This window comes from Hibiscus syriacus, unplaced genomic scaffold, assembly GCF_006381635.1.
Source record: "Hibiscus syriacus cultivar Baekdansim isolate YM2019G1 unplaced genomic scaffold, ASM638163v2 tig00110694_pilon, whole genome shotgun sequence".
NCBI classification, from domain to species: Eukaryota; Viridiplantae; Streptophyta; class Magnoliopsida; order Malvales; family Malvaceae; genus Hibiscus; species Hibiscus syriacus.
Window position 1 is genome coordinate 3,206,900 of NW_024062828.1, and position 27,859 is coordinate 3,234,758.

Genomic DNA, 27,859 nt, shown 5'->3' on the forward strand with positions numbered 1-27,859 from the left:
CTTCAAGGGATTCAAGCTAACTCATTCAAAGTTAATCTACGAGATAGATGGTGTGACTGTGGGTTTTTCAAGCTTTGAAGTATCCATGCTCTCATGTCATAACAGCTTCCTCGCATACCCGTCAAGACTATAACTGTTTTTTGGATCCCGTATACCAATTTTCAGAAGTGTTTAAGGTATATAAATTTGTGTTCTTTCTCTTAGGTAATGAGAAAGACCCTGATGAGGTTCAGAATTGACTTCCTATTGTACCAGATCCGTCCTTATTGAGGGAGAACGGTCGTTCAAAATCCACTTGAATTCATTGTGATATGGATATTCAGGAGACGTGTAGAGAAAGCAAAAGATGGGGCATTGTAGAAACCTATGACATAATAGGAAAAATGTCCATATCTTTTGTTATCAAGTAACCGTTGATGTTGTGACTAATGTAGTTGTTGTTTATGAAATCTAAGTTTATGTTATTTAATTTTCATTTACTTTCAGTTAATGTCATTTGAGGATCACCGATTAATTGGCAACTAAAGAAATTAAATAATAAAAACAATTCGAACAAACTAAAAACAAGAAAATGATCAAATTAAAAAAAATAAAAAGAACTAAATAATAAAAACAATTTGAACAATTAAATAATAATAAAAATTAAGAAACAAATAAATAAAAAGTACATACTTAAATAAAAACTTTACAATTGCTGGTAAACAAACAAAATTAAATAAAAACATAACGAAGTAAACAACTCTATCGATGTCGGCGTCTTGAGTGTGTTCTGCAGGGCGGTGGTTATTTGTGTTGATAAGGATTTCTTCGTATAACTTGTTCTGCCTCCTTAATCTCATCGTCGTCATCATCATCATCAGAAGCATATACATTTTGTTGATAAGGAACGAATGACGATGTAACACCTCTATAGAATAAGGACCCTAGAGGTGTATGACTGACTACCCCATCGCTCACAGAAAACTAAGAAAACTATGAAAAAACTGACATCGGTGAGTGTTAAAACTGAACCGGAGGTGTCTGTGAATGTGGTGAAGCTTTACCCGCCAAATAACCAGTATATGAACCCCAAGTTGGATCTTCAAGCATAAAAGTATAATATCTGCCACAAGGGTCATAAAACTCTGCGGCGGTGGCAGCATCTGGTATGGAAGCAGTGGCATCTGACCTAGTTGCAGTGGTATATAAAATGGCTAAGGTGCAATCTGATACGACTGTGATGCCATCTGAAATGACTGCGGAATATACAACGGTGTAGACGGTGGCTATTTTGAAGGTTCTGGTACTGCAACTGAGGATATGCTGGAAGTGTCTGCTCTACGTCCACGAGTCAGGGAACGATGATGATGTAACAGTGGATGTCTTTGTCGATGTCAATGAATGCTCCCACCTCGTGCTTCCTCAGAAAGTAGGAATGGTTTCCCGTTCGTATTAAGCCACTCATAATAATCATCCACAACTGAGTAATGATCCACATTAATGGATTATGTACAAAGAATGTGCCCACATCGATCATCTTATATCATTACCCACTAAATGTGATTCAACAGCAAGTTGACTTTCTTTTGCCCTATCTATCAATGATATGCAAATCGTCGATATTCTTAGGTGCTTTTGGAATAGATTGTACAAAAAACAAATTAGCGGAGCACACGATCAGTAGGATGCCACTCAACAATAACATAACATATCAGAGGGACCACCGTCATTCAGACATCTAATGGGCCTCTTAAGTGATGTGGGATGCAAATCCTTATTTCTTCAATAGAATAAGGAGCCCATTGAAACTAAAACAAATATATATATAATTCTTATCAAAATAATATTCTAATTATATAACGATAATTAAAAGTAGATAATAATATTTAAATACATATCTTTGTACCAGCATTCTTATCAATGAGTAGCCCAATTTCTTCCAATTCATCAAGTAAATCATGATGATCTTTTCTTGCACATGACATCCTATTCAATGAAATAATTTTCATTATATACTCAACAAAATTATTTATATACGAAATCAGTATTGAAATTACCTTAATAATAGTAGGAAGACCAACGAGTTTTTCACTATCGGACATAAAAAGGGCATGCGATACCACACCCAAGACTGAAGAAGAATGAGACATCCGTCGATAGCATTTTTTCAATAGTCAGTAGCTCGAAACATTTCCCTATACATAAATGCCAAAACTGTGGAGCCCCAACTAAGTGTGCTAGCATGATGAAAATATGTGAGGTGACGCAACTACATACAATGAACTTGGTTGCGCGATTTTTCTAGCATTAGGATCTCTCCTATGACCTGTAATATGTATGCCCGTGCATACATTTTAACTTGCTCCTCGGAGGCGTCACCACTAAAATGTTTGAAAGTTGTATCAAACCAATTTAACGAAATTCGACCACTGTTGAAATTAGGCAGGACACCTCCAAGATACTCCTCGCACAAGGAATGCCAGTCACCATGCGCCACCCCAGAAATTACATCCCTATCTACTGGAAGCCCCAAATGCATGGAAATATCCTCCAGCGTAATTGTGCACTCTCCACATGGAAGATGGAATGTGTGTGTCTCTAGTCTCCACTTCTCAACCAATGCAGAAATAAGGTTGGATTCAAGGTTACAATGCCCTTCATATTTTTCTATGTAACTAAATCCAACCTCGACTAAATACGGCCATACACGAGTAGGTATCTCTAACTTAAGGTTACGAATGAATAGATCTAATATACGGTCTATCTCTTAATTTAATAAATGTTATAGAAATTAAAATATAAATTAATACTAGACAAATTAAATAAATAAAACATTAAAAATAATTAAAATTACAATAGAATTTAAAATTGTTACCGTATCGACAAAATGCCACGATATAAGATTCCCATCTAAACGTAGCAATCCGCCTTCCATTTTAAAACTGCAAAATTAATAAAAAAAAAGTATAATAAAATTTAATAAAATAATAAATTATTGATTTACTATAATACAATAAAAATATTTTACCTTATTTATAGAAAGATTGATACTCGGAAGAATGAGGAAATTTGAGATTTGAGTGTGGTTTGGAGGTTGTGTTTTGGGAAGAGGGGTATTTATAGGAAGAAGGGATTGGGTAGATAGGTTTCCCATAAATGTGGGAGGTGGATGGTTGAGGTATTAAAGGAAAGGCGCGAATACATACGTACGCGTGTCAGAAAACCCTGGAAGGCACGAATGACGATTTTTGTCTATCTTGATGTAGCGCCAGCTCGGATAAGGCGCAGATGGCGATCCGCGCCTTTCTTGATATGGCGTCAACTCGGACAGAACCCCGCAAAGGCATGGATGGTGATCCGTGCCTTGTCAGAAAGGGTGCTAGATCGATAATATTATGAGGAATGGTGTCTGACAGGTAAATATTATATATACGGGTGATATTTCAATAAAGTCGTTTGATATTAGTATGCATGTTTAGTGTGTTGTTGATGTTTACAAAGTTGTTATTATTTTGTTAGGTTGTTGAGTGATCTGTTAGACATCTGTCATTAGGTGTATAGTGTTCCATGTGTATATAAAGTTGTCATCTTTTCGTAACCGATTTTTGCCCCGTACGATGTTTCTTGGTGAAAATCAAGTGAATAAATGGTTTTTAATGAAATATTTTGGGAGTCGCCATCGACCTTTTGGATTAGGTAGGTCGAATACCTACAAATCACCTTTTAAAAGAGTTTTTAAGAAAACATCATTTAAAAGACAAACCAGTCTATGTATAACCAGAAATTCATTCTTTTTTAGTAATAAAAAGGGATTCGAGATAGATTACGTATGGGGAAGGATTAGCACCCCCACAACGCCCAAAATTGGTACACATCGATTATAAATTGTCTCTAGTAATGGAAATCTAAGAATTCGAATATAAATTTAAGTTACGATCCTATTATTTCAAATTCAATTGCATAATTTTATTTAAAGGAAAATTCTAAAAAGAAATAGAAAATATTCTAATATTTCCAATTGAAGAGAAAATAATCCCTAAAATAAATTAGGACGAATATTTCTCTTTCCAACTGAAATGAAAAAGAATATAATATTTTCTCCAAGATCTTAATATTGAAATAATTGGATTCAACCAATAAATAAAGAAAATAAGCCAATTCTATTTAATTCAAAAAAATAAGGGATGTTCAATTATTTAAAAAGTTCGAGACCAAACCCCTAATAAAAATTAGACAGATTATCTTGACAAATTTTAAATAAAGGAACATTTCATTTTCCCTTTAATCTGAATTAATTTTAAGCATACTCTAGATTTAGGTTTTCTTAGTAAGATATTTATTTATTTTAGAATATCAGAATATGACATCTAGTTACTTTATTAATACAGTCCTTTCTTAATATTTTTAAAATTAATAAATATTGTCTTTAATCCAATTATGAAATCGGTCGAGTTATGCTTATGAGGCTTTCATATATATATTCATAGGACTAAAATGAGGAGATAAAGAGCAATAGTTAAAGTACAAAATTTAAAATATCAAAAATAAAGATGGAAATAAAATAAAATAAAAACAGTAACCAAATTATAATTAAACAGTGACAAAAATATAATCAAACAAAAACAACATATCAAAAATTAAAATAAGATAAAACGTAAATGACAAAATTGTGAACAAACCAAACAACATATTAAAATAAAATATAAAAAAATATAAAAATGACCAAAACATAAATAAAAATAGTATATCAATGTTAAAATAAAACTAAATGTAAATATGACCATAATAGAAACAAAATAAAATTAATATGCTCAAATTCAAAAATAAAAATAAAGAAAATATATCATTGACCAAACTAAAAAAATGCCTAAACTAGGAGGGCTTATAGATGATTAACCTACAAAATAGTGACTTAAATGTAAAAATATGCTAAACGTCCAGGGACCTTAACGTGATTTACCCCAAAAGAATAAATTAAACCCTTAATGACCAAAACACAAAACATAGAAAATATAAGGGATTTAAACGTAATTTAACCCTAAAACTAGTGGTTAAAATTTAAAAATGCGCTAAATGTTTAAAGGTATAAGAGGGGTTTTTCCAAAATTAAAATATATCTTACTATATTTATCTAAAAAATCAAATTAAAACCTAAAAAAATCTAAACCTTCGTTCCCACCTCCCCACTCATTTCTTATTTCTTTTCCCCATCTTCTCCATTCGGCACCGCTCAACCAACACTGCTCACCAATGCTGGCCACCGATTTGGTGGCCTTTACGCTCCGACCGACGACATTCTTTCCAACCAAAGGTAACCAAACGACAACCCAACCCCTATCTCTATTTTAAATCAAAGAAAATAAAAAATGAACCCCAAACTACACCATATATTGACCACTCAACCCCAAACTATACCATCCATTAACCCGAGGCTCCGGCGAGGTAACTGTTGAAGGTAAACTCTCACTTCTCTTCACTTTTCAACTCTTTTTATTATTATTTCGAATACCATGTTCGTATTTTTTTCTTTTTCTTTTTTTAAAATTACTGCTACTCTAGTTCGAAAATAAAATAAAAAGAATAATAATAACATATTCAAAGGGGAACCTTAGAAATGTAATCTTTGTTACCGTATTGCTGTTACTTTTTTTCTCTGTAAAAACTTACATATTGTTATGGGGTTTTATAACCCCAGTTTACATGTAAAAAAATTACACTATTTTTTTTTTGTGATGATGGGCTGAACGTTGACGTGGGGCATTGATGGCCGTGGGTGGAGCTGCCGACGACGTGGAACATTTGAGTTCATGGGCGTGGCGGCTGAGCTAGAACGAGGAGGGGCAACAGGGTCTTATTGGAAGCTACTGGAAGCCACAGGTAGAGGGACAATTGTTGTTGAAGCTGTTGAAACATGGAGCAAGGGAGTCCACGGCTTGGTTGGGGTGTTGGCAGTTGCTGTGTGGAGCGGAGAACCAACTGTCGTTGGTGGAAGCTACTAGAATATGGAGCTGTTGGCGGATGCCAATTAGAGCGAGGAACCAGGTGGATTGAGGTAACAATGGTAATTACACGTATCTACTTTAATAAAATAAGCTTCATTCTATTCTAAAGAGGAACCCTAAAAACCAATATGGTATCAATGTTTAGAGGTCCTTCTCTTTTGTGTTTCTTCTTGATCTAGTCATGCCATAAACGACGGATTCTTCTAGTGGTTCTCTCGTTGGCGATCGGATGTTTACAAACAAACGCATCAATGTTACTTTAGATGAGCATAACTACTTGTTATGGAAATAAATTCTTCTTACTGTGTAAAACCACCTTTTGGATAAGCTTTTCACTGGCAGGGTCTAGCCACCAAGTGTGGCAGTCACCTTGGTTGATGGTTCGGTTGTTGATAATGATGATCATGAAGCGTTTGTAGCACAGGATAGCGCTTTCACCTCTTGGTTATTATCGACTATGAGTGCTTCGTTTCTCCCTCATCTGCTCGGAGCGGAGATGGCGGCGAAGATCTGGTCCAAGATCTTGTCATTCTTTGCAGCAAATCACCCATGATGATTATGAACCTGCACTACAAGTTCAAGCTTGTGAGGAAATGTGATCTGGATATGTGCTCTTATATATCTCAAGTGAAAGAGATTTGTGACGTCCTTGCTGTGGAGCTATGGTTTCAGAGTATGAACAATTTGTGATCTTGAATGGACTCCGTTGGAGTACTGACCATCATCGCCGTCATAACCACCAGTCGTGAGCCATTTTCTCTTAAGAGTTTTATGTCCGTTCTTGTGGATGTTAAAACTCAGCAAAGGAATTTTGAGCAGATTGACAGCTTCCAGATTAGTTCTAACATGGCCAAACTGACTGTTGGTGGAATAGCTGGTGAAAGTGGTTCGCCTGGTGTTGTGCCTAGTTCTTCCTCTCAATTGTCTGCTATTCATCGTTCTTTTCCATCTATGGGGTATTCTCATATTATCAAATTGTGCTTGTGGATTTTGTTGTGGATGCAGTTGCGGTGTCGCGATTACAGATGTTGCGGACGTTACGTAACGTATTGTGGCTGTCGTAGGCATGATCTCTTCCTCAAAAATCACAATACGTCTAAAATATTATATTTATACATTTTACAATTATCTTTTAATATATTAATATTAATATACTCTTTTAATATTTTATTTTAAAAAAAATTAATTTCATAAATAAAAATTTATTAAAACAAATATAAATCATATAAGTGTTACCATACTAGATAATGGGTACTAACAATTATAATGTTAATGAATAACATATAAACAATATCACTAAAATCATATAAATTTTTTTTATATTTTAACATAAAAATGTTTATTTTATATAACTTGTAAAGAAAAAAATACATAACTACAAATACAAAAATTCTATATCTTACAGTTCACCACCAAAATGAATGATATGACGGATCTAAAGCATTTCCATCTTCGTCATTGTCTTGGTTTTGATTCCTTCCTATTTCATGTCAAGAATACATCACATTATGTGCATCATAAGATGCATCATTGGTAGGAAACATGTTATATGTTAAATGATGGCAAAAAATTCATAACTTAGATTTTGTTAAGGTAAGGTGGATAACATAAATTTGGTTGGTAAGAATGAGAACCATGGGATGATTCATTAATTTCATTATCATTTGTAGTTGAACTATATGATGAACCTGCAAATGAATAATAAAAGTGTTCTTCCATCCTCCTATGAGTACTATCATCATCATCTCTTTTATTTTATGATGCATTTGTTCTATACAAACCTAAATTATCATCGTAAAGATATTTGAACGTACCTTGATCTCCATGAAAAACAATATAATAAATGTGTCCATATTCTGGTTGGTACGTACATTCATTATCATCGCCATGATCATCACAACCATCATCATCGTCGTCGTTGTCATCATCATAACTTGTCGTCAATAGTTGAACATTTTCCTCATTAGATGGAGCAGATAAACTGTTCATATCTTCACCTTGAGTTTTTTCATCAGTTTCATTAAGTAACTCCTCATGCAACCATGAGAAATTTTGTTCACTATCAAGTGTAGCATTATCTCTTTCTTCAATCCATGCATTTAGTAGGTCATCTTCTTCAAAAATATTTTCAAGATTAATCGGATTAAAACCCATTTCTAATTCTTGTGCACTTTTTCTTTGCATGTTTCTCAGCTTCAACCTCATATTATAATGTACATAAACAAATTTTTGAAGCTTTTTATACTTGGGTCTATTTCTCTTCTTTGTATGGATCAAACTAAAAGTACTCCAATTACGCTCATAATTTGAATATGAAGTTGTTTGACTCAAAACTTTGAAAGTGGTGCGTTGAAGTTGCGTTGAGTATATTTCTCTTCTTTGTATGGATCAAACTAAAAGTAGTCCAATTACGCACACACCATCACTTTTTTATTTTGTCAAGGAATATATTCTTTTTTTAATTTAGTTATAATATTCTTTATTTATTTATTCTTTATATTATAGATTAGATAAAATTTTATGGTTTCATAGTAAATAGATAAAATACATATACTATTATAGTGTTATAAAATGAATTCCTCTCTTATACAGAATTTATATAATAATATATAAACATATAATTATGATACTTAATGTTATTATAAAAATTTAATTTAAAATTAATCATGTTAATTTTAGATATAAGAAAAATTCAATTTAAATTTAAATTCATTTAATTTTAAAATAACATTAATAAATAATTTAATTAATTCAAAATTAAGTAACTAATTTTAAACATAACTATTACAATATTATTAATGATATATATTTATAATCCACTTTTAAGAATTAAATTAGAACAATTCATCTATGTAATTTTATATTTCAGATAATTTAAAGTTTGTTGAGGTGTTACGGTGTAATTTATAGCTTGTTGCGGTGTTACGTAATAGTTTTTTACTGCAACAATCGTGATGCAGTTCCCTTATCGTGTTGCGCCGATATTGCATCACGGTAACCTTAAAAACGTTATGATGCGAGCGTTCCGCTGCGTTGCGGCACAATTTAGTACTATGTATTCTTCTGTGCTGTTACAATCTGGTTATGGGCAAGGTGGACGTGGTCGAGCTTCCAATAATTCTTATGGAGATCGGGGATGTGGTCGATCCAAGTTTCAGTGCCAAATTTGCAGGAAGCTTGACCATCTTGTTGATCGTTGCTAGTATAGGTTCGATCAGTCTTTTCCTGGTGTAGGGCAACTGCTGTTAACAATTCTTCTCCCGATTGAGCTCCCTCGACAAGTGTGTATACTTACACAAACTCCTTAGGCAGTGGTTGTTCTTGCTTTAAGGGTAATGAGCAGAGTGATACTGCTATGCTTGGAGTTTATGGTCGTGGCAACATGACTGATTGTGTGAGGGAATCAACAAGGTTCATGGTTCATCGATTCTAGTGCAACCTACCATGTCACGATTGATGCTACAGTTTTGGAGGATAACACCACCTTCCATGGGGCTGGTTAGCTTGTTGTTGGTGATGGTAAAGGTTTAAGTATTACTAATGTCGGTTGCTCTAGTTTACCTTTTTCCTCTCGCTCTTTGAAATTGAATGATTTACTGCACGTTCCGCATATAACTAAAAACCTGCTTTCGGTTTCGAAGCTTTCAAGTGATAACGGGGTCTTCTTGGAATTTTATGCAGATCGTTGTGTCGTTCGTGATGAGGATTTCGGTGTGGTGTTGCTTGAAGGATGTGAGAAGAACAACTTATATGAATTTGATTCGATGATTGTCAAAACAAGCGATAGTTTAATTGAAACTAATATTGCGTATATTGATACAAGTGAGGCCTATGATTTTTGACCTAGAAGGATAGGACACCCGGCTCATGACGTGTTGCTAAAAGTGAGTCGCTCTTGAAATGTTGTCCTTCCTAATGAGATGAATAAGAATGTTTGTGCCGCTTGTCAAATTGGTAAAAATCATCACTTGTCGTTTAATGATTCTCATATTAAGTATAGTGCTCCGTTTTAATTGGTGTTTACGGATCTTTAGAGACCTCTGCATGTATCTTCAAATGGTTTTCAGTTTTATGTTTCTTTTGTGGATGCCTATACTAATCATGTGTGGATTTATTTGTTATGTGCCGAATCTCAAGCTGTGGAAGCATTTTGATTGGTTCAAAGGATAGTGCGTAATCAATTTGATGTTTCTATTAAGGAAGTACAAAGTGATTGGGGTGGTGAATTTTTGAGTTTATCGAAGTTCTTCAAGAGAGTGGCATAATTCATCGTGTCACTTTCCCTTATACTTCTCAGCAAAATGGTGTCATGGAGCGGAAGCATCGGCACTTAGTTGATATGACTCTCACACTATTGGCTCAAGCGTCGTTACCTTAAAATATTGGTCATATGTGATTGTTATAATAGCTCATTTGATTAATTGGTTACCTACCAAGTTGTTGAGTAGTATTTCTCCTTTTGAAATGCTCTTTGGTAAGGCTCCTCAGTATGATCATTTATAGGTTTTTGGTTGTCTTTGCTTTCCATGCTCGTGTCCGTTTCATACGCATAAGTTTAACTTTCGCTCTCAACCTTTCATATTTCTTGGATGCAATGCTCAACATCGTGGTTATTTTTGTTTAGCTCCGATTGAGAAAGTTTTTTATCCCATCATGTGGTTTTTGATGAGTCATTGTTTCCATTTGCTACTATTTCTCCTGCAAGTTCTTTGTCTCCCGAGCAATGTCAATTTAGTGGAGATTTGTATGTTGTTTTTGGGGCATTGGATATTTGTTCTACTGGTTCAAATGAGCATGGCCACATATGCTCTCAACAACGTGAGTCACCTGTTGTTGTGCCTTGCTCTCCTAGTGAAAAAGTGTGACGAGCAACTGGTGCTGTTGTACTTGTTGTATTGGGTGATTTTGAGGGTGTTACTGGAGGTGACGTGGTTATAGGATCGTGCTCTATTCAACAAGAAACTATTGTTAGTGATGTTGTACCTATCTTACCTGCTATTTTGTGCAGTAATGAGGGTGCTGATGAGGGTAACGTGGTTGTTGGCTCGACTAGTGTTGGTGGTGGGGCACCTGGAGTGTTGGGTGATATTGTTTCTATTGGGAAATAAACATAATACGAGTAATTTCCCTTTAACCAGATTAATGAGAATGCAAAATAAAAGCAAAAAAATAATACCCGAAATTGATAACGGAGTTCAGCCAATTTTGCTTACGTCTTCGGACTGCTGCAGATCTTTTACTAAGAGAGAAAATTTATAGATGTTTACAAAACACTCACTACTCACAAGAAAGCTCTCTAGTATTGGGAGAAAGAAAATGATTTTGGGATGGTTTTGAAGCTAAATGAGCTAGGGTATTTGTAGTTGAAGCTTAAGGACTTAATCTTGTAAATACCCTAAAGTCTAGGGATTAATTGTGATTATCCCATTATCATTTTTCAACAAACATCTACTAATATTTGAAAAACTATTTTTCAAAGAAACATTTACCAAACCTTGAAAATCATTTTTTCAAAGTTGGTTGCCAAACTTTGAACTTAACAATACTTTCAACAATCTCTCACTTGAAGATTGATTTTAATATGTCTTCACACCTCGATCAATGCAGCAGTATTTCTGGTCCTGTTATTCTAACATGTTAACTGAAGTTGAACACAACTTCAGTTTGTCAGTGGTCACCGTCTTTGTCAACATGTCTACTGGATTTTAAGCTCCACTAATCTTTTCAAGCTTCAAAATCCCATCTTCCAGAAGAGACCGGATAAAATGATATCTCAATTGTATGTGCTTTTTCCTGGAATGAAAAGACGGATTCTTTACTAGATGAATAGTACTTTGACTGTCGCAATACAAGACATTATTTTCTTGTTTCTTGCCTAACTCTTCCAAGAAACTTTAGAGCCAAACCATCTCCTTACTGGCTTCCGTAATAATGACATATTCTTCTTCAGTTGTGGAGAGAGCAACTATCTTTTGTAGTTGAGAAATCCAATTCACTGCAATACCTCCTAGAGTATAGACATACCCTGTAGTGCTCCTTTTGATGTCAACATTTCCAGCTAAGTCAGCATCTACATAGCCTGTCAGTATTGTATCTCCACCTTTGAAACAAAGTGCTTTGTTTGTAGTACCCCACAGATATATGAGGATCTATTTGACAGTTTCCCAGTGTGCTTTACCCAGATTATTCATGTACCTGCTAACAGCTCCCACTACTTGAGCAATATATGGTCTGGTACAAACCATGGCATACATCAGACTTCCAATTGTTGAGGCATATGGCACCTTCACCATGTGTGCACATTCTTCCTCCGTCTTTGGTGATTGTTCTTTGGAGAGTCTAAAATGAACACCTAAAGGTGTACTTAATGGTTTAGCATCTTGCATGTTGAACCTGGAGAGTACTTTGTTGATGTACTCAGCCTGTGATAACATCAAAGTCCCCGACTTTGTGTCTCTCTTGATCCTCATCCCAAGAATCTACTTTGCAGCGCCCAGATCTTTCATACCAAACTGCTTCGACAATTTTTACTTCAAGTTTATAATCTCTTGCATGTCTGAGCCTGCAATGTGCATGTCATCAACATACAACAATAAAATAATGAAGTTGTTGTTGAACCTCTTGATGTAGCAACAATGATCTTCTTGGCATCTGGTAAAACCACTGCTACTCATGAAGCTATCGAACTTCTTGTACCACTGTCTAGGAGCTTGTTTTAAACCATACAAGCTCTTCTTCAACCTATATACCACGTTTTTCTTGCCTGCCTCTATTAAGCCTTCTGGCTGCCTCATATAGATTTCTTCCTCCAAATCACCATGAAGGAAAGTTATATTTACATCTAACTGCTCAAGATGTAAATTCTCTGTAGCTACAATTTTCAACACCAGTCTGATTGTAGATAATTTTACGACTGGAGAGAAAATTTCATTGTAGTCAATACCTTCTTTTTGCTAAAAGCCTTTGACAACCAATCTTGTTTTGTAGCATTTTCTCCCATCGCGCTCTTCTTTGATCCTATAAATCCACTTGTTATGGAGCGCTTTCTTGCCTAGTGGTAATTCAGTTAATTCCCACATCTGATTTGACATAAGCGAGTCTATCTCATCTTTCATGGAAGACTCCCACTTGACTGAATCCTCCACCTCCATTGCTTCATCATAGAAATTCGGTTCACCATTGTCAGTCAGCAACAAGTAGTGCAAAGAAGGTGAATAACGCTGGGTTGGTTTAGGAATTTTGGAGGAGCGTCTTAGTTCTGGTGTGTATGGTTCTTCTTGAACTGCTTCAGGACTGATCTGAACATCATTTCCAGAAATCTCCTCAAACTCAGCAAATTCTTTTGTTTCAGCTTCGATATTTGAGCTACTTGATTCTATGGTTGACCTGTCTTTGTGCATCACATTCTCATTGAAAATGACATCTCTGCTTCTGATGATCTTCTGATTTTCGTAGTCCCAAAATCGGTAACCGAACTCATCACCACCATAACCAATAAAGGCACATTTGTTGGACTTAGCATCAAGTTTACTTCTTTCAGCAGAGTCTATATGTATATAAGAAATACAACCAAACACTCTTAAATGTGAAAGGTTTATTTCTTTCTTGCTCCAAACTTCCTCCGGTATTCCACCATCCAAGGGAACTGAGGGCCCACAGTTGATTAGGTAAGTTACAGTGTTGATAGCTTCAGCCCATAGAAATTTGGGTAATTCGGCATGTATCCTCATGCTTCTGGCACGTTCATTCAGAGTTCTGTTCATGCGTTCTGCTACGCCAATCTGTTGCGGTGTCATGGGAACTGTTGTCTCCATCTTGATCCCATTATTTGCGCAAAAATCTCTGAATCTTCTATTTTTGTACTCTCGTCCATTGTCAGACCTCACCGCTTGACTTTCAAACCAGTCTCATTTTCCACCACGGCTTTCTATTTTCTGAAGGTGACATAATATAATGAGCTTGCAAGAGATGGAACTGGAGATGGTCCCCATACATCAGTATGAACCAACTCTAACTTTTCTGCCTTGGGTGTCTTGCCAATCTTTGCAAACCTGACTTTCTTTTGTTTGCCAAAGATGCAATCCTCGCATAGTCCGACATCTACACTCTTTAGATCCGACAGTTTCCCTTTTGACAAAAGTGTCTTCATCTCTTTCTCGCTCATATGGCCAAACCTTTGGTGCCATAGGTTTAATTTTTCATCAGCATCTGCTACTACAATGATATTCTCTAAATTTGAGGTTACACAGAGAGTACCAGTCTTCTTACCACGAGCAATGACGAGTGCTCCTTTGGTAATCTTCCATTCACAGCCTGAAAAAGTTGTGTTATATCCTTTTCCATCAAGCTGTCCTACAGAAATCAAATTTCTTTTGAGGCCAGGAATATGTCTTTTTCCTTTTAGTGTCCAGGTGGTCTGGTTTGGTAACTTTAATCGGATGTCTCCTTTTCCGACGATCTTCAAGGTTTCATCATCAGCTAGATGAACCTTCTCAAAATCACCACTGACATAGTTCTCCATGATTTCTCGGCATGGGGTGGAGTGGAAAGATACACCTGAATCAAAGATCCATGATTCAATCGAACTGTTGACGCTTAGAATAATGGCATCACCTGTATCCTCTGTCACATTAGCAGATTCCTGTGCACCAATATTTTTCTTCGGTGCTTGGCTATCTTTTTTAAAGTGACCCTTCTTGCCGCAGTTATAACAGGTAAAATCTTTCTTTCCTGTTCTTGATTTCCCCCTTCTGGATTTGGATTTTCCATGATTTGAATTTCTTTCTGAAGTTCTCCCTCTGGACTCCGTGTGCAAGGCTGAGGAGGTTGATGCTTCACCCGATTCTCTCCGTCGAATTTCTTCGCTTAATACCAGATCCCGGACATCGTCGAATTTCAATTTACTATTTCTTGACGAGCTGCTAAGTACTGTAACAGAAGCATTCCAACTATCTGGTAGAGATGATAAGAGAATTAAAGCTCGAACTTCATCATCGAATTCAATTTCCACGGAAGTAAACTGGGTTATGATTGTGTTGAGTTCATTTAGGTGTTGAGCCACTGATGCCCCTTCTGCCATCTGCAAATTGAACAATCGCCTCATCAAATGAACTTTGTTTGAGGCCGATGGCTTCTCATACATAATGGAGAGAGCCGCCATAAGACCTGTCGTGGTTTTTTCCTTTGCTATGTTGAAAGCAACATTGCGGGATAACGTCAGTCGGATAATTCCGAGGGTTTGTCTGTCGAGAAGAGCCCAGTCTTCATTCTTCATGCCCTCTGGTTGCTTTCCTGAGAGAGGTTGATATAGATTTTTCTAGTACAGAAAATCTTCAATCTGCATCTTCCAAAAGCCAAAGTCCGCACCATCGAACTTTTCAATTTTCACCTTCCCTTTGTCTGTAGCCATCGTTACCACTCGAATCTGGCTTCTTTGGATCGTTCTAACAATTTTCGCGAACCGTCGTGTATTAGAACACCTCCGTCGACAAATTCGTATCGCCGACAAAATTTTACTATTCACAAAATTCACTATTCACTATTTACCATTCACGTGAATAGTAATGAATAGTAACCTTGCAAAAATTGACACAATTCACAACCAAAAGCTCTGATTACCAGTTGTTGGGAAATAAACAGAGTACGAGTAATTTCCCTATAACCAGATTAGTGAGAATGCAAAATAAAAGCAGAAAAATAATACCCGAAATTGATAACGGAGTTCAACCAATTTTGCTTACGTCTCTGGACTGCTGCAGATCTTTTACTAAGAGAGAAAATTTACATATGTTTACAAAACACTCACTGCTCACAAGAAAGCTCTCTAGTATTGGGAGAAAGAAAATGATTTTGGGATGGTTTTGAAGCTAAATGAGCTAGGGTATTTATAGTTGAAGCTCAAGAACTTAATCTTGTAAATACCCTAAAGTCTAGGGATTAATTGTTATTATTCCATTATCATTTTTCAACAAACATCTACCAAACTTTGAAAAACTATTTTTTAAAGAAACATTTACCAAAATTTGAAAACCATTTAAAAAAAACATTTACCAAACTTTGAAAATCATTTTTTCAAAGTTGGTTTCCAAACTTTGAACTTAACAGTACTTTCAACAGTTTCTCCTTCGGTGACTAACCAACATCATATGGTTACTCAGAGCAAGCGTGGTGTTTTTAAGCCTCGTGTTTTTCATGCAGCACGATATGATACTGGTGGCTTTGAACCAACTTCGATTTGGTAGGAGTTAGCTTCTCCTCATTGGTAGGAAGCTGTTATTTCTGAATATGATGCCCTCATTAAAATGATACACGGTTGTTAGTTCCTTTACTCGGAGTACAAACCAACGTTGGATGTAAATGGTTATTCAGGATCAAGAAAATTCTGGATGGTTTTGTTGCTCAGTACAAGGCCAAGCTTGTTGCAAAGGGTTTCTCTTATGTTCCTTCCTCGGATTTTTGGGATACGTTCAACCCTGTGGTCAAACCTGCAAGGATTATGTGGTATTGTCGTTAGCTGTTCAATACAATTGGAAACTTCGACAAGTTGATGTTAATAATGCTTTTCTTCATGGTGTGCTTCTTAAAGAAGTGTTTATGGTCCAATCTCCTGAGTTTGAGCAGGTTTCGTCCAATAGCGACAAACTTGTATGTAAGTTGAACAAAGCATTGTATGGCTTGAAATAAGCACCACGTAATTGATATTCGAAACTTCAATACTTAGTATTGGATTTGTGGGGACACAAATTGATGCATCTTTGTTTGTTTAATGGGAGAATGGTCCTTTTATGTGTATTTTTTTTATGTTGATGACATTGTTATCACAGGTAGTTCTGATGAGCTGATTGAGGATGTGGTTCGGTTACTTGGTCTTGAATTTTCATTAAAGGACCTTGGAGAGTTGAATTATTTTCTTGGTATGGAAGTTGTTCGAAGTGATGGTATGTTGAAGTTGAGCCAACACAAATTTATCCGTGAATTGCTTGATCATACGGACATGGTTGATGCTTGGTCTACTCCAACTCCTATGGTTGTTTCACCTAAATTGGTTCAAGATGTGGGTCTACCTCTTGATGATCCCCAACTTTATCGGAGTATTATTGGAGCTTTACTTTATCTTTGTCATACTAGACCTGTATTGCTTATAGTGTTGGTCATGTGGAACAATACATGCACCAACCATGTGAGCTACATTGGTTGGCCGTTAAACGTATACTCTGAAATTTGAGTGACTATTGACTATGAGTTGATTTTGTGCTTCTGCAGCAAGTTCCTTGTCTATTCGAGCCTTTTATAATGTTGATTGGGTGAGTAACTCTGATGATCGTCGCTCGATATCAAGGTTATTGTGTGTTTCTTGGTGAAAATCTTGTATCTTGGTGTTCGAATAAGCAAAAGTTTCTCTCAATCCACGATAGAAGTTGAGTATCGAGGGGTTAATGATGTTGTGTCTGAAGTTGTTTGGCTTTGTTCTCTTCTCAATGACATGGGTATTTCATGTGTTAATGTTCCTGTTATTTAGAGTAATAGTACGAGTGTCGTAGTTATGAGTGCTAATCCAGTTTTTCATTCGCGTTCCAAATATGTTGAACTTGATGTGTACTTTGTTCGTGTAAAGGTTGCTGATGGTGCTATTTGCGTCAATTGTATTCCTCACCAACACCAACACCAACACCAACACCAACTTGCGGATGGTTTCATCAAACCACTAGCTAAGTCTCATTTTCCATTTTATCGTCAAAAGTTGTATATGGCGGACTCTGTTTCTCTTGAAGCTTGATAAAGTATGGGGAATGCAAATGATATTAGTATGCATGGTTAGTGTACTACTGACGTTTACAAAGTTGTTATTATTTTGTTAGGCTGTTGAGTAATCTGTTAGACATCTGTCATTAAGTGTCTGGTGTTGCAGCTGTATGGCAGTGTGTATATAAAGCTGTCATCTCTACATTTATAAAATAAGCTTCATTATATTCTAAAGAGGAACCCTAAAAACTAATATCTATTAGACAACTGTCATTAGGTGTATGGTGTTACAACGAGCAACACGCTAACCATGCATACTAATATCATTAACATGATTTTTTATGTCTTTTGATACGTTTTAAATCGTTTCATTGTTGTTATCGTTTTTATCTTTTTTTAAGGTTGGATTTGTCGAAACATCGACTTATTAAGATGGTGCTTATTTGTTATCTTAGTGATCTTCCTTGCTTTGGACCTCAGATTGGATTGGGATACTTGGTTGCGTTCGTGGATAATTTCTCACGTCGCTCGACTCTGATATATGGTTTGTCAGTAGTCTTTCGATAGTTTTCATCCTCTTTTGTGGTTCGTTTTTCGATCCAGTCAAATCTATTCATATCTATCTTTATTCGAGTATTTTTGTTGGGTTTTTAACATTTTGCTTATATGGTCTTTGTATGATCTCAAGTAACTAATTTCTTGTGTTAATGTTATAAGAATATATTTAAGTGTTTAGTTTACGATTATGGTTGTAAACATTCATTCTTATTCTATGTATTTTTCTTTTAATGAAATTAGCGATTTCTATTAAAAATATTAATTTACTATTTAATGCATTCATTTTTACTACTCCTATTATATTAAAATTTTAAATTTATTTTTTTGTAACTATCGATATTAGATCAATAAATTGATTAATCTAGATCAAGAATTGTATATATTTATTATCTTTTTAAGGTTTGAATTTCTCTCTATTGAAGTACAACATACCTATCTATTGTACCCAACACTTATTAATATTAATATTTTTAAAGTTGTAACACTAGTAATTATTGTCATTAAAATAATGGCATAACTTAAGAAAAGTAATATCAAATATTTAAATTCACATATAAATCTATTATTGATTGAGTGTGGTTTATCAATTTTTATGTGATTTTTGTTATGTTAACAAATAATGATTAAAAATATTAGATCTTTATTTTAACAACATCAACTAATAGTATTATCGATTTAAATATATTAGTGAATTTATAAAAATATAAATCAAATATTTTAACAATATCAATTAAACTTTACAAATAACTCGCTGGTCTAGTGTGACGAGGCACTAGATTCCTTAAGCAATGTCAGGAGTTCGAACTTTGACATTTGCAATAGAGCAAACTGGGTTAGAAGAGTTGGCATCTCCTTGCAATACCTGATCTGGATTTATCGATTAATTGATCGAATATCAGTGATTAATTCAAAAAATGATATCAACTAAATTTTAACATGATAATGAGACCAAAATCATAATTAGACCAATTTTTTTCTCAAAAAGAAAAAGGAAAACAAAGGTGGCTTAAAGCCATACCTTATCTTGATGGATTAGTTATAGCTTAACTACAACAAAAATTTCCAACTGTGCTATTTACGAATAATATATTATTGGAAGGCAGGAAGTGCCTAATGGATTAATGTAGCTTGTTAGTTTAATTAAATTTTAGGGATAAAAATGGGTCAAGTAAACATTATTTTTGGACAGTTGGGATGTTGCAATCGTTCGATCCTTTAATTTGTCAAGACAAGACAAAAATCATTCCATCAACAAGAAATCACAAACCCATGTCACCAAACTTGACTTTAATAATTGGGCGAAACCATGTCACCATGTTCTGGACATTTTCATTTCGTGTGTAAACCTTTTCTAATTTTTTCGAACTTCAAAACAATAATGAATTTTATCGAAATAAAATAAAATAAACTTCAAAGATGCAATAATAGTCGAAGACTTCTTTTGAATATGATGTTCATCATCCATAATAACCTAATAATTATCAACAATACTCTTTTATCTCTATGGAACTAGATGTTTTAGGGAGGATGAAAGAGTGACGAGCGAGTCAAAGCAAACTTATAGGTTGCTTCACAAATAGATCTGAATACATCGACAAATAACCATGAAAAGAAATCTAATCACTGAAAGACCACTGACAATCACAAATCAGATACAAGTGACATGAGAATCTCTACACGATCACACATCAAACACAGAGGTAGACAAACAACGTGCCATAAGGCAGAGGAAACGTGCCACTAGATGGCAACAGGTCGGGTTGAACCGGGTTTTTGGTTAACCCAACCCAACGCAATAAATATATATTTTCCACTGAATTCGACCCAACCCAAAAAATATATACTCTCCATTCAAACCCGGCTCGATCCAATCCAACCCAACATAAATTAATGACCTAATTAAAAATACTATAGAGAGGGTGTATTATAGTAATTATCCATAAATTTATATGAAAAATTGTTCTATTCTTCCCGGCTTGGGTCAGAGGTTTTCACTCTCCACTAGAACCTGACCCGACCTAATCTTATATAAAACCCGGCCTGAACCAAAACTCTCGACCCTATCGGATTGGATCAGGTCAAAACCCATTAATTTCGAGAAAAATCGTCATCCCTAATTAAAATGTGCCAAATAGACTGATAAACATGCGCATAATATACAAAAAAAAAGTCAAACAAAGAGATTAGTTTAAATATTTGTAACTTGTATATTGAATTTCAAAATTTATATTTTTAACTTGTATATTGCAATAAAATAATTAAATAATTAATATTTTTAAATATTTCTATTAATCCTATATTAATTTAACGACATCATATATATATATATATATAGACAAATGACAATATTAAAATCAATTGATATGAGATTTGATAGCTCTGATTTTAAGAGTTAAATGGATTAAACATTTGCTTGTGTTTTAATAACTGAATGTTAACAGTCAAAATGGACAGGTTTAGTTTAAGAGAAAACTAAAATCGTTTCTTTTGTACACTCACTTGCTATATATTGATTCTAATTGCTAAATAAATACTTGGATATCTACAAAAATACATATAGGCAAATAATTGAATATGTAAGAATTAGGGATTTAAATTGTGGTTGTGATCGCGTTTCAGTTATGTTGCGTTTATTGCGATTGCGGATATAATGAGCGTCATTACAGTGATTGTTGTTATACGATAACAGTATCGAATGACACGGCTACTGTTATATAGTGGACGCTATTGCGGTAGCGGACCGCTATTTAAGTCCCTGGTAAGAACGGATACAAAATTCTTAAGGAAACTGCAGACTATAAGAACAACAAGTAATATGCTAACAGCAGTATACCTCAATTGATTTCGGTATTGTTAAGTTCTATTTTACAAAGAGGGGAGTTTCAAATCATACACTTGCTTTTACTTGCAAATGTTGCAATCTAGCTGACCTTTCTTCTTTATTGCATAAAGCAGCTGATTTATAGAATCCGATCTCGAAGTGGGGGAAACATATGTACCCAGATTGCTTAATATAACTTGTAAGGTCGAAGGTGAGGTTTCTCGAACCCGTTGTATGTGATTAATTGCTGATTGAATCTCTTTAGCATCAGCTAACCATTTCAGCAAAACAACATGGGCATCTGAATGTGCTATATCAGAATTTAGAACACACAGCAACTTAGAAGCAACAAGAAACTGACCTGCAAGAACCATACCATATTTGTTTTAACTTTGGTTGAGAAACTTATAAAAGAAAACAAGTCAAATTCAAGAAACAGGTGTATTCTAAATGAACATAACCTTTTCTGCAGAGACGCATGACAAAAGTGCTCAATACTGTTTGTGCAAGCCTCACATCCTGTTCAACAGATTTATTGAAGATTTCGAAAGCAGATTTAAAATCTGATTCTTGACAAAGTCCTTCAAGAAGGATTGTGTAAGTCGTAGCATCTGGTGTTACCTCTTTCTCTGTCATAAGATGAAAAAGATGCACGGCCTCTTTAACTTCCCCTATCTGTGAGAGGTTTCCAATGAGGATATTGTAAGTACTCAAATTTCCTGGGCACCCATTTGAAAACATTTCATCCCATAACCTTTTGGCAGGACGCACTAAATCTTCTCCACAACATGCTTCCATAAGATGATTGTAAAATAAGACGTGGGCTTAACCCTTTTGTCTTCATCTCCTGAAGAACCTTATAAGCCTCTCTTAATCTCCCAGCCCTGCACAAGAATGAAACCATCACATTATAACTCTCCAAATCCGATAAATAACCATGAGAAGACAAAACTTGGTAAAATTTCCACAATTCATTACCCTTGCTATGCTTGCATAAATTCTTACTCAAACTACTCAAGGTTGACATAGTGGGCAATCTCCCTTTCTCAACCATATGAGTCAAGAACATGATTGCTGAACCGGGATCGATCCTCGAAACTGATCCTATCAATGCATTCAAAACATCATTTTCAATAGGAAAATTCCCACTCACAATAGCTTCACCTAAATCCCTTGCTTCACTTATCCGTTTCTCCATAATCAGCCCTAAGATAAACTCCCTATAATCATTACTCCTTGGAGCCACTCCAAGCTTTCTCTTCTTCTTCAAAATCAATTCTCTGTCAGCTACATTGTTCATCATCGTGAACGCCTCAGCTACAATCCTATAAGCTATAAAATCCGGTTTGCAATCTCTACTGCTAAACTCTTCCAATACCCAAAAAGCCTCTGATTCTCTTGATGAGAAACAAAGTCCATGAACTACCAAAACTGCGATAATTGATCCATTAACATCCCAAGCATTCTTCTTTTTAACTTCATCTATCAAACTCAAAACTTTACTCAATTCACCATTTTTACACAAACTCCAAATAAACAAACCAAACCCAAGTGTATTAAAAATAATACCTTTCTGAGACATTTCATCAAACACTTTCAGCGAATCAGCAAAGTACCCATCCGAAAATAAGGCAGCCAAAAGTGAGTTACATGACTCGGATCCAAGTTCTGCATTCAACGAGTTGATTTCATTAAAAAACCGGAATGTGTTCTGGGTTTTCTTTCCTTTGATCAATGAACTAATTAAAGAGCGATAAACCGATGAGTCAAGAGAGAGTTTCTGAGCTTCGGCTTGCTTTAAAATGGCTTCGATAGCATTGAATTAACGGGAAGATAAGAGAGAGTTCAGAATTGACTGATAAAAGACTTAAACGTGGGAAAATCCAGGTTTCTGAGACGCCCAGTTGAAGAAGCCGAGAGCAAGAGCATTATGAATGGGGGGAAAGAGTCGATGACGTGGGGGAACAAGTGAGGAACTCAGTGAGTCACGACAACCAATTCGCTTAAGTGTCTGTTCAAGAGACGGAGTCTAAGTCGGGTTTGGGACTGAGTGGTTGGATGCGGAGATCATTGCTCGGCTTATTCTAGTTGCTAAATCAGTCACTGGTCTCATGACTCGGTCACGAAAGAGTTACAAGACAGCAAGAGAGGATGAGATATATGTAGCTTCTTTTCTTAAGGTTAAACTATGCAAATAGTACTTTATGTTTTTGATCTTATCGATTTTAATAATTTAAAAATTAAGAAAAAATTACCTCTAACGTCATTAATTCATTCGATTTTAGTTCTTTTATCGTTAACTTCTGTTAACCCTTAACAAAAAGTATTATGTGATAATTAAAAATAAAAAATAAATCACGTGCTCCTCCTCTTTTTTCTTCTTCTACTTCTTCACGCTAAAAAGAGGGGGGGGGGGGGGAACTACAAACCGCAATTAAAATCTTTTTAAAAATTCTCAGTATTCTCTAAAATGCAACTTCTTCTCGTTCCATCTTTGTCTCACCTCTCTTTTCAAACTATAAACCCGAAATTCAAGAGGAGGTATTTTTTCTTTTAACATAAGTTTCATGTTGGAACAGCTACTGAAAGTAGTTTCAGCTTTCACTTGAGAGATGTCTTCAACTGTCAACTGCCAACTGCTACTTTCAGCCTCAAAAACTGGAATGGGCGATACATATATATTTTTTTGAACAATCAGTTTTCATCTCAAGCTTCATCACTGCAATTTCATACATTATGAAGTCAAATGTACTATCAGAGGATAACAAGTTTAGCCTGAAAATTTCAACGCAAAACTCCTACATTACAAAGTTTGCTTTAACTTTGCTAACTAAATGTTCTTCATAAACAGCTTTTATGAACTTCCAAGTTCCATCACTCCTTTGTACGCAGACTTCCAAAGGCTCCACCGTTGCATCATAATTCGGCTCATAAAAATATGCTACACAGACGCGATATGTAGATGTATTGATAACTCGGTGAAGAGTTGAGTCGTATATGCCATTGGATAGTATCTTCAACATATCACCAATGTTGCAGACAAACGTTTCGGGAATCGGAGAAGCTGAGATCCACTCACCAGATTGGTTTCTCACCTGAAGTGCAGTGATATTTTCATCTTGATTCACCAATGTTAACAAACCATAGTCCGTGTGTGCACCGCATCTGATGTTAGTTTCAGGTTTACATATTTTTCCGTTTGCAATTGATGCACCAGGGTAACCAATAAGACGCATCACCCAAACTGCATCACTGCTGCTTTCCCCTTCGAATTCATCTGGTGATCCACCCAATGCAAGAGCAATTCCGGGCATATTTTTGGATCATCGCATCTGGCCAACAAGGGAGAAATATCGATAATTGGAATGGAATTCGGTGGCCATAGAGTCGATGATCTTCTTTGGTTCTTCACCTATGCTCTTTACTAAGGAATCTCACTCGAACTACAAAAATTCCATGAATTGGAAATGTCGATATGGGTATCGCATAAAGGTCCAACTTTAGCTTCTTTGCTCTAAAAGCTACCTCAGTTGATTTTAATACTTCATATCTTATCCAAAGCTAAACTCAGGAAGGCTAAAACTTTCTCGTCCTTCCTTGATTGTAAAAAACCCAAGGTGTGGTGTAGTGCATTTCGTTTTAAGTTGGGGAGATTTTTTAAGTTGAAAACATTGGGGTCTTCTTAAGTTTGGAATGGCTTTAAAATGGATGATATTGTTATTTTGCTTAATGTTCTGTTTGAAAGTAGTATTTTATTTGTGTTTGATCCAGGCTGCAAAGAAGAAGAAGAAAAATACAGGTGGGCTTTTGGGGCTTTTGAGATTTTTTAATAAATGTTGATTCCACGTCACATACAACTAGTGACTTATATGGATTTATTTATTATTTTTTAATTGTCACATAATACTTTCATTAAAGGGTTAACGGCTTTGGGACAAATCGAACGGATCGAGAACATTAGGGATTAAAATCGGACGAATCAATAACGTTAGGGATCATTTCCCCTTAATTTTTAAATTGGTGACCAAAGTTGGTCAGACCAAAAACATAGGGGACTATTCGTATAGTTTACCCTTTTCTTAATTAACAAATAAGGTAAATTACACCGTTCATCGCTGAAGTTTACTCTCTCTTATTTTGCTCAATGTATTTTTAATTTTTCTAATTTGTTCACTGAACTTTACATATTTAATTATTTTGCTCGTCCAACCATTTTCTCCTTAACAGTTAGATGATGTGGAATAGTTTAATATTAACAGTTGGATTACGTGACATAGTTTAATAATAAACAGGTCACATGGGATGTATAGTAAATAAAAAATAAATTAGGTCATTTATTTAAACATCTTTAACCTTAAAATTTCAAACCGAAAGGAAAAAGAGGGAAAAGTGGTTGAAGAAGGAGATAGAATCAATGTCCGAGTCCCATTTTGATATGCAGGTGTGGAATTTTGAAGGTGTTGAAGAGAACATGGTCTGAGGACAACCCTGGAAGACGTGTTATTCATTGTAATAATATTTACGACAATAGGTGACACAAATCTTACAATTTTTTTTAAATGATACGAGCCACCAATGACTTCTCATGCGAAAATGATTCTGGTTGGTCTTTTTAGAAAAATCAGAACACTTAAAAAGAAATGAAAGAATTGTGTGAATTTTTGCTTTGATATGCTATATTTTGCTTACCTGCATTTTTTGTGGATGATGAAAATTAAAGATGGTTTACGCAATAGGTAGTGAAGGTTTATGAATTGGATTTTGAAGGTGGAAGCATTTGCTTACTTGCATTTTCTGTATTGAAGGTTGATGAAGATTTATGAATTGAGTATTGAAGCTAGAAGATGATTTATGAATGGATCTTTAAAAGTGAGCTATTATGAAATGTTAAGAATTTATGTTAAGTACTATGCATTTTGTCAATGGTATTTGTTCATTGTTATTTTGTTAAGAATATTATGTTAATTATTATGAAAGTATTTGGTAATTATTAAGGTATTTATTAAATGAATGAAATGTTAATAATTTTTTTGATTGGAACAAAAATGTTTTATGTATGAGATGTTAATGATTTGTGTGATTGGAACATTTATAAAATGAAATAATAAATTGAACTATATAGAATTTATATAAAATTCTGTATATATTGATTTTTGCTTATATGTTCATACATATTTAAGTAAGAGAAAAAATGGGAGAAGATATTAAAGACATTCAAACAACAGCTTCTGTCATTTCTACTTACAATTTTGTGGAGTAATGTATAACAACTCAAAATATATGTTCTCAAAAAGTGACAAACCCTAAGTTTAACAAAAGTATATCTTAATCAGCAAGACATTTTTTCAAATGTTCCCAAAAAAAATACATCAAATAATACAATTGGTAATTCATAAAATATGGTTATCACAAAATGTACACAGTTGATTGTCACAAAGTTGTTGATTTATAGAAAATTTCCACCTGGGCCTTTTTAAAGTAGGATCTTGTGTTTGAATTTTGGGTGGTAGAGCTTTACTGAGAAGGCATCATCCACTTAATTATCTTGCCTGAGCCCTGTGTGTTGCGGCTCCTGTAATGGTGCTGGCTTGGACCTCTGGATTGGACCCCATTGGTCTCCTAACCTATAAGTGGAAAAATTCATCCATGTTATTGTACCCATATCAAACTCTTTCACCATGCAATGATACGCACTAAATAAGATTACTTAACACTTACAGATAGTTTGGCAACTTTATTTGATGTTATTTAAGGTTGAGGTTGGGTGGAAGTGCTACGCTGAGAAGGTATCATCCACCTGACTGTGTTGACTGAGCCTTTTGTGTTTCGACTCCCTTGATGTTGTTGGGTAGGACCTTCTAGATTGGACCTTATAGGTCTCCTAACCTACAAGTGAAATCATACAAACTGTAACTGAGCATTATTGGTCTAAAAAAAATCCTTTCATTCATATAAAATAAATAATTTTATAACTTTTATAGTCAGTTTGAGGTTTATGTTTGCACCAACTTGTGTTTGAGGTTGACGTTTAGGTTGGGTGAGAGAATTCTCATGAGAAAGCATCATCCACCTTACTATGTTATTGAGTCTTGTTGATTCCGGCTTTGACCTACTGCATTGGTCTCCTTTGTTGGTCTCTAAACATACAAAAAGAACAATATTTATTTAAATGATCATTTTAATACATTAATTAAATTTATTAAAAATGTTTGATTAGCATTTACAGGATTTTTTTCACCTCCGTTTGGTGGTACAACAGGTGTGTTGCCACCAATTTTTCGTATACAAACCTCTTATTGTGGCATGTTTTTCTACATTTTGTGCATGTCATTGTAACCCATTTTTGTTCATTCTTTCAGTTAATATTACTGGTTCATCAGGCTCATTTCTTATATTCTTTTGATGCCTTCCATGAGGCCTTCTAATTATAGGGATAAGATTAGGAACAGACAAATAACCCGTACATGACCCGATCCAATTCGATAGGGTAGGATTTTTTTCTTTGAAAATCAAGTTTTGGGTCAGGTTGGGTTTTGATAGAGATATAATCAGGTTCAGGTCAGAGTCAGGTTTAAAGTAAAAATCTCCGACCCAACCCAAAACAATTGATATATATTATTAATATATTATAAAAATGCCATTATACATACACATATATATGTCATTTAGAGTTAAACTTATCATTTCTCAATCTCTTCTGTCGTTTCCTCTCTCTCATCCTCTTCTCCCCAACTTTTCTTTTCTTTTCTTCTTAATT

The 27,859-nt window shown here is 34.9% G+C and overlaps 1 protein-coding gene and 1 pseudogene across 1 annotated transcript; both read right to left on the minus strand.

Annotated features, from left to right (window-relative positions):
• Positions 1-21,182: 21,182 nt before the first annotated feature.
• On the minus strand, positions 21,183-23,227 carry LOC120138593 (annotated as a pseudogene).
• A 673-nt stretch (positions 23,228-23,900) lies between these two features.
• LOC120138518 (probable 2-oxoglutarate-dependent dioxygenase At3g50210) lies at positions 23,901-24,419 on the minus strand (the record flags this gene model as incomplete). Its single annotated transcript, XM_039153965.1, has 1 exon — positions 23,901-24,419. A coding segment is annotated over one exon (519 nt), but the record flags the coding sequence as incomplete, so codon positions are not given.
• Between the last annotated feature and the right edge of the window lie 3,440 nt (positions 24,420-27,859).